The 12,617-nt window shown below is 44.1% G+C and overlaps 1 protein-coding gene across 1 annotated transcript in view; it reads left to right on the top strand.

Annotated features, from left to right (window-relative positions):
- LOC139057756 (uncharacterized) overlaps nucleotides 1–12,124 on the top strand; it is a 42,744-nt gene extending 30,620 nt beyond the window's left edge. Inside the window, exons 6-8 of the mRNA XM_070536509.1 lie at nucleotides 2,362–2,463; nucleotides 4,499–4,810; nucleotides 12,071–12,124. Coding sequence (XP_070392610.1) covers nucleotides 2,362–2,463; nucleotides 4,499–4,810; nucleotides 12,071–12,124 — 468 coding nt within the window. The remainder of the gene's footprint in view (nucleotides 1–2,361; nucleotides 2,464–4,498; nucleotides 4,811–12,070) is intronic.
- Nucleotides 12,125–12,617: the final 493 nt, after the last annotated feature.

The raw sequence follows: 12,617 nt of genomic DNA, 5'->3' as shown, positions 1-12,617 counted from the left end.
AGATAAGAAAGAATTAGCGGAACTGTCAAAACTGATCAGCAAGGCGAAAATAATGGATATTCGAAGCTACAACGTAAGAAAGACTGACGAAGCAGTAAAAGATGGACGCAGCCTGAAATCAGTCAGAAATAAACTTGACATAAGACGAACCAAGATGTGTGCACTAAAATATAAGCAGGGTAGTACAATAATTAATCTCAACAATATAGCAAAAACAGCGGAAGAATTTTATACTGACCTGTACAGTACCCACAGGAATCAGGATACCTCAATTACAAGCAGTAATGAACAGGATACCGAAACTCCTTTCATAACTAGCGGTGAGGCCTGAAGGGTCCTGCAAGACGTGAAACGAGGAAGAGCGGCAGGAGTAGATGCAATAAGAGTCGATTTAATCAAAGATGGACGAGACATAATGCTTGGAAAACTGGCGGCTCTTCATACGAAGTGTCTGTCGACTGCAAGGGTCCCTGAAACCTTGCAGAATGCTAACATTATACTAATCCACAAAAAGGGAGACGTTAAAGATTTAAAAATTTATAGGCCCATCAGCTTACTCCCAGTATTATATACAATATTTGCCAAAATAATGTCCAATAGAATAAGGGCAACAATGGACTTTAGTAAACCAAGGGAACAGGCTGGCATCAGGAAGGGATTCTCTACAATGGATCACATCTGTATCATTAATCAGGCAATCGAGAAATCTGAAGAATACAATCAGCTTCTCTATAACGCTTTTATAGATTACGAAAAGGGATTTGATTCCGTAGAGGTACTCATAGTCATAGAGCCATTACGTAATCGAGGAGTACAGGAAGTGTACTTAACTATCCTGGAAAATATCTACAGAGCGCAAAAAAGTAGAAGATACCTTTAAATAAAGGTATCAGACAAGGAGAAACAATCTCTCCAATGCTATTCACTGCGTGATTGAAAGAACAATTGAAGCTACTAAACTGGGAAGGCGTAGGATTGAGGACCAACGATGAATATCTCAGCAACTATCGATTTGCCGGTGAGATACTCCTGTTCAGCAACACTGGGGACGAGCTACAACAAATGACTGAGGAATTTAGCATAGAGACTGTAAGAGTGGGGTTGAAAAAGAATATGCAGAAGACATCATCATCATCAGCAGCAGCAGCAGCAGCAGCCTGGCTACGCACACTGCAGGGCAAATGTCTTTCCCATACTTCTCCAACGACCCCGGTCATGTTCTAATTGAGGCCATGTTGTCCCTGCAAACTGGAAGGAGCAGCAAGCTAGTATTGCTAGAGCGTTTCCGTCGCAAAGCAGCGCTAGGACTGACTTACATAGAGAAGTAAAGAAAGATTCGAAACGTCCGCATTGTAGCCGTCCTTTCCGGCCCACTGAAGGAGAATGATGAGAGCCCGGTCTTTAAAGGCAGCTGACGCGATGATGTCAGGGTCGATGGCGATGCTAAATCCATGGAAAGTGAGGTGACGTTCCAAGGGTTTTCCTTTGATGTGGCCGGGCAACATTGTTCTGGCTGTAGCACTGGGCTGCGCAGGGGCGCCAGGCACCAACGGTCTGATGACGCATCAGGCTGTGTTGGTGGCTCGCCGGTGAGGCACATCGATACCATCTGCATCGAGAAGCAAAGAAAGATTTGGAACGGCCGAAATGTAGCCGCTGTTTTCTGCTCTTCGCAAGCAGTGAAGAAAGCTAAGTCCGTACATATGTGAAGGCAGTGAGGGAACCGCCCTGTTCCAGCAGTTATAATAAATGAGCGCGTTGCTATCATGACGTGTCCAGATTCTTTTGCGATTTCGCCTTTTCGGTGAGGACATGGGATTTCCGATTATCAATCTTTAGAGAGGGTTATCGTGACTCGCCCAATATTGGTTGGTTTGTCATGGCCTGGAGACCGCAGAGATAATGTTGGGAAGTATTGCATCTAAGAGAATGATTGGCTGTAATTAAAAAAGAAGTACACAGCCTCAGCCACGAATGTATCTAGCGTATGAATTTTGGGTGCTAATATGGTGGCTTTGTGTTCACCTAAATATGAATGTGTTGGGTTCGACTACACATTAGGCGGCCTATATTCGCTCTCTTTTTCAGTCTCTCGTATTTTGACCAATATTTGCATGGATAATAGATTCAACGGAAAGAGAAACAATGTGAAGGGTAAAGTACTGCAAGAATAAGTGAATATACACGCATTCGTTTTGTCAATTTATGCCATTTATGATTTCTATTTTTTTTCGCTGCCGATATAAACGTGCTCTGTCCATCCTAACTATGCGCAACAACACTGCAGGTTGAATTGTTGGTGTCCTACAGTTGCACTGCAATTTCACTGACAAGATGCTTGTTCATTTTTGTTTACTTTAGAAAGCAAATGAGCGTCCGCAGCTGGGATGCACATATCTTTGCTTCAATGAGACTCAAGACAGAGTAGAGTTTGGCTATCACAAAGAAGGAACCCGTTGTATGGTAAGTTGATTTTCCTTTTGTTACTGCACAACAGCTAAAAAGCAATAATGATCTGCGTTGGTACATTGGTACAATTTATTTCTGATTAAATTTGCTCACATTTATTGGGACGCGTACAGTTAAGGCCAAACAAGATCTTTCAGTCCATGCACTTGAGTTATGGCTGCAATGCGTTGACGTCTTCAGGTCTGTTGTCGCGAGTTCACAACATACCACATTAGAGTTCATAAATCGAAACAGTACATTTATCCGAGAGAAATCCACATTTTGACGTCGTGTGTGGTTATGCATCAAACAAGCTTTAGCGTGTCGTCATCGCTAACTCAGAAAATAACGCTTTGGTCATGGTGCCGGTGCCTAGGGGCATAGCAAAAGTGGCCAAAGATAAAAGGCTTGAGCTGGTAGGTTAGAAAAGGCAGACATTACTAATATATTACTGCAACACTATATATATATATATATATATATATATATATATATATATATATATATATATATATATATATATGTATATATATATACGAGAGAAGAAAGGGAGCAAGCGATTGAAGGGGCAGCATGTGTGTATGGTGAGCTCCTCACCGGCAGTTTGCAATAGAGTGCACGCGGTTTAAATCATGGAACCGGGAGCTCAAAGATGAGCGACGAAATGCTAACGCATTTCTCTTGCAGTTCCAGGTAAATCGTCGCTGATTTTCTATTATTTAGAAATGAACTTGCTGCTTAAAGGTCTGCTCTTGGCAAATAAGGAAACAATTCGAAGTTTTGCCTGCATTGTTCCACGGCAAGGGTAGAAAAGTCAGAAAAAGTTTCGCGTTTTCCGTATATATGTGCCGAGGACCAGTCACTGCCAATATAAACACACGACATGTTGCCATCTCATGTGCCATGTGGCATGGAAAACGCGGATTTTTTCTGTCGTCTGCATGCTGTTTTTAAAAAAGGACACTGTGTAATTATACTTTCAAGCAGGCCCTATATGCTGGAATAAAAGGAATATCGCTACAGTGCGACCGTCACTGCAGTTTAGCTAGCTTCTGAATACTTTTGCCGGATATAGTATATAACTGCGCCTTCAGAAACGTGGGACCTGCTTTCATGGCAAGAGTATTGCAAGAATGCTAATGACTGGGAAAAGAAATTTCGAGGATCTGCGACTGTTGATTGCAGTTTTAAAGCTTTGCCTGTGTTTATGGCATGTTCAGTAAAGATGTTGCCAGTTTCAGACTCGAGAAATATGACAAACGCGTGAGCAATAAATCGCAGGATGTATTTTAGATAAGCGAGACTGCAAGCACCGCCCTTATTGAGATCAGACTATTCCGATTTTAGTTGAGGTTAGATGAAACTGTGCTTCATCAGCAAGAATCACTCAGTCATAAGTTTCATCTGGTAGACTCCAATTTTTTTTTGATGTCGCAAAGTTTTCTATTACTGTTCAAAGTAAAAGTATTATAAGCACATAAATATTGAGATAACGGGCCCTATACCGTAAAACTATTCCAATGTGTTTTTATTCCAATCTCCTGACGTGCAAATTGCACGCAGGCATCGGGTGGTCTCTCGCAGGGTTGTCTGGACAGACCGATCAAACGCTGTCCTCGTTCAAAGGGGGTCACTTTTTTTTGCTTGAAAAACGAATAATATTGCCTACATTGAGCGGTTTCTCGTATCTAATTGGCTGACAAGAGGCGAGGAGCCCGCTCAAGTAGAGAGGGTTCGATGGGGCCGAACCACTGCACTGAAAATCAATACCCGGATGAAGAGGGTGATGGCTGCGTCTGCGATTGGTCCGCTTTTCCTTATCCTTACTTGGCTAGAGGTGGCTGGTCTAAAATCGTGGCGGCAAACAACGGAAATTTAAGATTGCTGCTAAGACGGATCCTCATCAAAGAAGAGTTGGCAGAGCGACGTTGTAAACGTGCCGAAAGTGCTAAAGAAGGCTACGCGGCCACGCAAAAGATTATATGGTTAGAGTGGACACGGGGACAGTAGCCTTGACAGAGCGCTGAACTGCTTTCCGTTTGCTATGCAGGCCCTGCTTTCGTTCCTCATGCCCTGGCTATCGGCCCCGTCATGTGACCTGATATGCCAGCTTCCGTCACCCGTAACCATGGATCATCGCTACGCCTGCGCGATTGACAAGGTGCCTTCATCGCATCTTGCTTTCGCACCCTTCGTCGACTCATTCTGCCCGGTACATCTCGACCTTAAAGCAACCTTCGGATCGACAGCAACACCATCCTCGGCCCAGTACTTAAGAACCCGGCCCTGCAACAGCTGCTTCAGTGGACACGGGGACAGTAGCCTTGACCGAGCGCTGAACTGCTTTCCGTTTGCTATGCAGGTGCGTACAAACCTTCCCTTGTATGCTAAAAAGAGCAATAACGTCTGCTTATTACTGTTCCCGTGTCCACAAGTGTTGAGCGAAATTTGTTGTGAATGTTTCTCTATGACCCTTTTATTGTTGCGCGCGGGTGATGTTGAGAGCAACCCTGGGCCCAAAACCACACGCTCGGAAGCCTTTTTAGACATTGAATCTTTACCTACGGACCCCCCTGAACAGATGAAAGTTATTTTTCACTTGCTAAAGGACGTACACACCCGTTCGCTGCATAGTTCTAAAACACAAACGGAATTGGCAGCTGACGTTGAAGCTATTAAAACCGGACAGAAATCAATTGAAACCAAAACGCAGCGATTCAAAACCGTTTAGATGAGCTAGAGGAAAATTATAAAAGGTTAGATGAACTCAGCCAGGATATTGCCGCCATTCACACTCAAACAGACGAACTTTCTGCACTGGCCACCACCTTGCAATCACGGCAGGATGATCTTGACGACCGGTCACGGCGTAACAATTTAATTTTCTATGGCATCCCAGATTCCGATGAAACCTGGCAGGCCACTGAGGAAAAACTGACTTCTATCCTTAGTGCGTGCCTAACTGACCCCCTTTCCCCTCACGAAATTCAACGCGCACACCGTTTAGAAAGATTCGCACCTAACAAGTGTCGCCCTATCATTGCAAAATTTTTGAACTTCAAAACTAAAGACCTAATACTCGCCAAACGCAACAGCCTGAAGGAAAGTAAGGTCACCATTAGTGAAGATTACTCGGTCGCAACACGTCTAGCACGAAAAAAGTTGCTCGACTTTGCGAAAATCCAACCTGGATCCCCAACCCATAAGTTGCGCCACAACAAGTTAATTATGAACAAGAAATCTTACATGTACGACCCTATCACTGCCACTGTCATTTCCACTGATACGAAAAGCGCACACGCCAGCTCGCCCTCTGCTACTATCTCTGCTAATACTTCCTAGGGACGAGTGAGGGCTAGTGGCCAGACATCTTCGGCTTCAGTATCGCTTCTTTTTACTAATATCAGAAGCGTCCTTAACAAGTACAACTCACTCACATCAGCAATCGATACATGTTCTGCTAAAATAATCGCGCTAACCGAAAACATGGCTCTCTGCGCATGTCTGCGACGCTGATATATTCGTCAATGCTCACCGCTTCTCATTCTATCGCTGTGATCGTAGCAAGCAGAGAGGCGGCGGTGTGCTTCTCGCAATTTCCAATGATATACCATCATCTTGTATACACGTGCAGACTGAACTAGAATTAGTATGGTCAGCAATAACACTTGTAGCGTTCCTACTTAAAGGACACAGTAAACGTAAAGCATTGCTGTGGAACTGGCGTCCATCTTGTCTACCTTTTATTCTCACTTCCTTCTTCTTTTCTGCTGAACCCAGACTCCTGCGCTTCTTCATCTTCTATTCCAAGGCTCATACCGCTTCACCCTTCCAGGTTTCTTTTGCTAACCCCTCCTGGGGTAATACTTGAAAACGTTTCCAATCGAAGCACATTCAACTGAGCCACGTTCGCCAATGTACCACACAGTCTTCAATATTCCTTTCTGAGTGGCCGTCTTTGTCGCAAAGTAAGGACCATAAAATTTGGCATTGGATTCTCTTACTCCTTTCCTAACTAGAATGAGGTCAGTGACTTGAATGTCTGGAATATCTGAGCAATGTCTCTTGTCAAAATTTTTTTTCATTCGTTTACGGTACCTCTCCTCCTGCGATTTCTGTTTCCTTTCCTCGACGATCTGGAGATTTTCTAACAGCCCAAGTTCACGGTCCGCCTGAAGAATAGGGGTTTCTCCTGAAGAAGCGAATTGCGGGCTGCATCCCAAGCCGCTGGTGTAGGAGCGATTGTGATGTCTTACAGCTGCTTCTAAAGAGCATTTCCAACCACCAGGGAAACTATCGTACATCCTGATGTATTGTTTAACATCTCGTATAGCACGCTCTGCAAGCCCATTCGCTGCGGGATGGTATGGCGCACAGAACTGGATTGATATATTATGGTCTCGAGCCCATCTTGCTAGCTTTTCGCTCTTGAACGCTGGACCGTTGTCACATACAATTGTCTTGGTTGTCGTAAACATATCCCGTTCGAGAAGGGCGATGGCACTATTCGCATCTTCTTTTCCTGCCCGTGCCGCGACCATCCTGGTGCATTCATCTATGGCCAGAAGAAAAGCTTGCGTTTTTCGGACTCCTTCTCGTTTCTTATTTAGCTCGGCGAAATCCAGGTGTATAACTTCAAAAGGCACGTTTGAGTGGCAAGGTATTATCATGGCGTCCGTAGGCTGCTTATATTTCACTTTGTTGATTTGACAAATGTGGCATGAACGAACGTATCGATTGACGTCGTCTTTCATGTGAGGCCACGTAAATCTCTTGACTAGCTTGTTGTAGGTGCGCCAAAATCCGTCGTGTCCTCCAGATTCTGGGCTATCGTGGTACAGATAAAGCACACTGGAAACCAGCGTTGGCGGGACTTGATAGCGACCTTCCCTAAAAATCAATTGTTCAGTGCCTTCCCACAATTTAATTTCATTGATTTCTGCCGATTGTTCGTTGTTGGCCTGTATCATCAGTCTAGACAATGCATCTGCATCAGTCAAAAGGGGTCCAGGTCTGTGGGAGATGGTGAAATCGAACTGCTGCAAATAGTTCACCCATCTGGCGATACGTCCCTTAGGGTGGGTCATATTCAAGAGATGAGTGAGGGCTTGGTGATCGGTGAACAAAGTAAACTTCGCACCTTCTAGGTACGTACGGAAGTACTGAATTGCTTTGAGGACTGCAAGAGCTTCCTTTTCAGTAGTGGTGTAGTTGACTTCAGGTGGCTTGAGGGTGTAGCTGTAGTAACCTACTACGTGTCGCTTTTCTCGGCCGGATGCTTCTGGACGTTTCTGGTACAAGACTGCACCTGTCCCATAGTGTGAGGCGTCGGTATTCAGTTCAAAGGGTAAAGTGAAATCTGGTATGCGTAGAATAGGGTCAGCAGATATTCTGTGCACCAGATCACGGTAGACTCTCTCACATTCCTCATTCCACTCAAATGGAACTTCTTTCTGTGTTAGGCGCGTGAGGCATCTTGTTTTGATGGCAAAGTCTTTTATGAAGGGCCTGAAATGTCCTGCTAATCCCAAAAATACACGCAATGAGTGTACGTCATATGGTTTTACCAGTTGGGATATCCTCTCGACGGACTCTTGTTTCGTGCTTTTGGTAGTCCCATCAAAGACTCTTCCAAGAAACACCACTTTTCTTTGAAAGAACGCACTTTTCTTAAAATTAACCTTGAGGTGTGCCAAGCTCAAGGCATTTAATACCTGGGACAGGTGTGCCTGATGCTCCGTCTCTGTTTTGGAGAAGACGATAATATCGTCTATGTACACGTTACAAAAGACACCTAGGAAAGGCTTCAGGACTTCGTTCATAATCTTCTGGAACCATGCTGGTGAGTTTTTCCAGCCGAAGGGAAGCCGGTTATACTCGTACAGGTCGAAGGGCGTGATAAAAGCAGTGTACATTTTTGTTTCTTCGGTTAGCGGGATCTGCCAGAAACCTTTGCACAAGTCAATACGTGAAAAACATCGGCAACCACCTGTCTCATCTATAATCGTGTCTATCTTCGGCATGGGAAATGGTATAAGTTCTGTCTGTCGGTTGAGAACCCTGTAATCTGTGCACAATCTGCAAGTTCCATCTTCTTTCGGCGCAATAGTTAAGGGAGAGGCGAAGGGTGACACCGAAGGCCGGATTATATTGGCGTCTAGCATCTCCTGCAATTCCTTCTTCAACCATATCTTGCGCTCTCTTGACATGTTGTAAGGTGATTTTCGGATGACGGTCTTGTCGGTGAGTTCGAAAGGCACCTTGTGTGACGTCATCGCCGGTGGATAGCTTCCTATGCATACTAGTTCAGGATAGGTCGTTGCAATATCCTCCGCGCAATTGACAACTCGCAGGTTATCCTTTCTATCCGGCTGTCTCTTGCCTTGATAGTCCTTCCACTAAAACCGCATCGTCCCAGTATACGTTGATTTTTAGTTTCTTTATATCTGGTCTGGATAGCAGAAAGTCATACGTCACCCCCTCAATCACCAGTACTTCACTCGCTATTTCATGACCTTGGAACTCGATGTTTACTGAGGCCCACTGATTATGCATTGTCACTTTTCCATCGTAGCCTTGCACCCGTAGTACTCTTCCACTATGCAGGTGACTTGCATCTACCAGCTTGGCATTTATTATAGACACAGAAGCACCGCTGTCAACCAAAGCCATCATGTGTCTGTTTCCCACTTTCACAGGGATGTGAAGTAGGCTAGAGCAAATTAAATAAACAGTCTCAGTTGTGGTCATCGGGTCGGACTGATCACCCTTGTTTATCAGTTTTTTGTCGTCGGAGCCTCTTCAGCGTCCGAAAGTAGGGGAACAGGGTCGCTGTCGATGTTATGCACCCGACCTCTGGGAGCGCGCCAACCCAAGCTCTCTGTGCCGCCTGCAAGGCGGCGCGGTTCTCGCTGATTACGGCTTGACCAATCCGTGCCGGACCGTGTGAAGTGACCGCTTGAGCTAGCGTTTATATTTTCTTCTGAAGTAAATGATATGTCGTGAAGGCACTCCAGGAGCCCGTCCATAGTTTTAGGTGACCGTAGTTGCACTTGCTTCAGGACTTGCGCGTGCAGTCCGTGCATTATTAGTGCTACTACGGCAGACGGAGGAAGCATAGGCTCGGCCAGCTTTAAAAGGCGGCATTTGTCAAAGAAATACTCTACGAGGGAGCCTTGCTTGAATTTGAAATTAAGCGCGGCGTCCCACCTTTGCACTGGGTTGCTTCGGAATGTCGTCAAGAATTTTTCTTTCCACTGATTCCAAGAGTTGCCAGCCTCTTCAATAATGTGCAAATCATACCACTTCCGTGCAACACCGCTTAAGTAACTACGCATGTTAGTAATCTTGTCCTCATTAGAGTGCCAGTTGTTCTTTCCAGCGGCATATTCATAGAATTCAAGCCAACCTTCTGGACTTGATGACATGCCGTCGAATGCATCAGGTTCTACAAATTTAGTCACTGGCTTCTCAGCGTTTAAAGAGCTTATAAGCGATGTCACCAGCTGGTTTTGTTGCGAAATCTGTTCTTGTTGTAGACGAAGTGCTTTCAAAACGAGGCTCACCTCTTCCGTCGACGACTGTGATCCAGAGTCCTTCCGACGCATCGGTTGAAGAACTAATTCGTCGAAGATCACCAGAGGCAAGTTCACGTTCACAGCACCCTTCCGACGTAGTTCATCGGGGTCCATGGAAGCCTTCTCTAAAACCAGGTTCATGAGTTCTGCCGAGTTGAGTTCGCGAGGTAGTTCCACCGCTGGTTCATCTTCAGCTTGGTATCTCGAAAAGATGATCTTGTCCGCGGAGGTCTCCTCAAGGAAAAATCTCACCCACATGTTGGAGTTCGCTGTCGGCTGCGCCAAAATAATGTAGCGTTCCTACTTAAAGGACACAGTAAACGTAAAGCATTGCTGTGGAACTGGCGTCCATCTTGTCTACCTTTTATTCTCACTTCCTTCTTCTCTTCTCCTGAACCCAGACTCCTGCGCTTCTTCATCTTCTATTCCAAGGCTCATACCGCTTCAACACTTAATCATCAAACAGTTGTAATAGGGGTATGCTTCCGTCCACCTTCGTCTTCACCAAGCTTTAGTAACGAACTTTATGACGATGTTAACACCGTCGCAACACGGTTTCCTTCATCACCGCTGTTCCTACTTGGCGATTTTAATCTACCAAACATCACATGGAATACCGACCCCCCTATAATATCCCCACTCACACCTCAAGCTCGTGACTTTTTAGATGTGTGTTCAGTATTCTCACTCGTGCAGATCTGCGTTCAGGCAACTAGAATAACAGCTTCCACGGAGAATACACTAGATTTAGTCTTTACTAATCAACCCGATATAGTATCGCCTGTAACGTACCTACCAGGAATTAGCGACCACTTACTTCTACAGTTCGATATTAAACTAGACCGTCCGAAAACTAAAAAGAAGAAAAAAATAATACGAGACTACTACAGAGCAAATTATCAGGCCATAAATAATGCACTATCTTCGTTTATTGGCGTTTTCCTTAATGGCTTTGAACACCGTAGTGTACAAACTAATTGGAACATGTTCACATCTATGGTCAACCATCTAACTGAACAGTACATTCCTCATCGCACCATTACAACTCACACAAACTCTCCCTGGTACAATAATTACATCAAGCGTTTATCAAATAAAAAGAAGCGTCTCTACCGCATTGCAAAGCTTTCACCCACAATTGATCGCTGGGCATCGTATACTGCGGCGTCAAACACATATGTGCAAGCGCTCAAAAACGCCAAAAAGCACTTCGTATCGCAGGTTCTCCCTTCAATGCTTACTACTAATGTTAAAAAATTTTGGCGTGCAATTATTCCTTCGACTGACAACAGCCTTGCCTTAACAGACTCTTCCGGTGTTCCAATTCCCGCCGACCTTTCTGCCACCATACTAAACCATACATTTTCAGAAAATTTTACAGCCACATCCAGCACACATATGCCAAGTACACAGCACCGTAACTATGTTACCATGCCCTCCATAATTATTGCTCCATCCGGTGTCGTTAAGCTTATTGATGGACTAAGCATTCATTCTGCTCCCGGATACGACTGTATTAAGTCGAAATTCTTAAAAAAACACTTCATATTATTCTTCCATCATACTATCCAAACTTTTCCAGCAATCCCTTGACCATTGTAGGCTACCTAATGAGTGGAAAATAGGCAAAGTGATTCCAGTGTATAAATCCGGCAGCAAAGCATCCCCTAATAATTATCGTCCCATTTCTCTCACCAGTACATGCTGTAAAATGCTCGAACATATTATTTTTACTAACCTGGTTAATTTCCTTGAATTGAACTCATTTTTTACGTCAGCACAGCATGGTTTTCGGAAATCTTACTCCTGTGAAACCCAATTAATATCATTTACACATGCACTACATCATATTCTTGACAAATCATCACTAGCTGATTGTATATTCTTGGATTTTTCAAAAGCATTCGACAAGGTGTGTCACAAACTATTACTTCATAAACTAAAAGAACTTAACATAGACGGTAACCTTTTGAAATGGATTGAGTGTTTTCTGCTCAACCGCTCACAATTTGTTTGTGCTAACGACATTAACTCCGATTTTACAGAGGTCCGTTCAGGTGTTCCACAGGGTTCCGTCCTTGGACCCCTACTGTTCCTAATTTACATTAATGATCTTCCCTCGCTTATCAACTCCCATATCCATCTATTCGCTGATGATTGCGTCATCTTCAGAGAAATTACCAATGCTAACGATATTGAATTACTTCAGTCAGACCTTACCACGATAGGAAACTGGTGCAATAAATGGTTAATGGAGCTAAATATTAACAAATGCAAAGTCATGCGTGTTTCTCGGAAAACATCTGCAATACCATCATACTACATTAACAACATGTCGTTGGAATCAGTTTCTTCATATAAATATCTTGGTGTTTACATCACTTCTAAGCTAAACTGGTCTCTTCATACTGAAAACATAATCAAAAACGCTAATCGCATGCTTGGCTACCTACGTCGCAACTTTTTCAACGTACCTACTAATTTGAAACTTTTGTTATATAAAACATTAATACGACCCAAACTCGAATACGCGACTCCGGTATGGGACCCTGCTCATGAAAACCTAATCACTGACCTCGAGATGGTTCAAAA

This window comes from Dermacentor albipictus, chromosome 3, assembly GCF_038994185.2.
Source record: "Dermacentor albipictus isolate Rhodes 1998 colony chromosome 3, USDA_Dalb.pri_finalv2, whole genome shotgun sequence".
Lineage (NCBI taxonomy): Eukaryota > Metazoa > Arthropoda > Arachnida > Ixodida > Ixodidae > Dermacentor > Dermacentor albipictus.
Note: the sequence above shows the minus strand (reverse complement) of the source record. Positions and strands in the feature narration are given on the sequence as shown.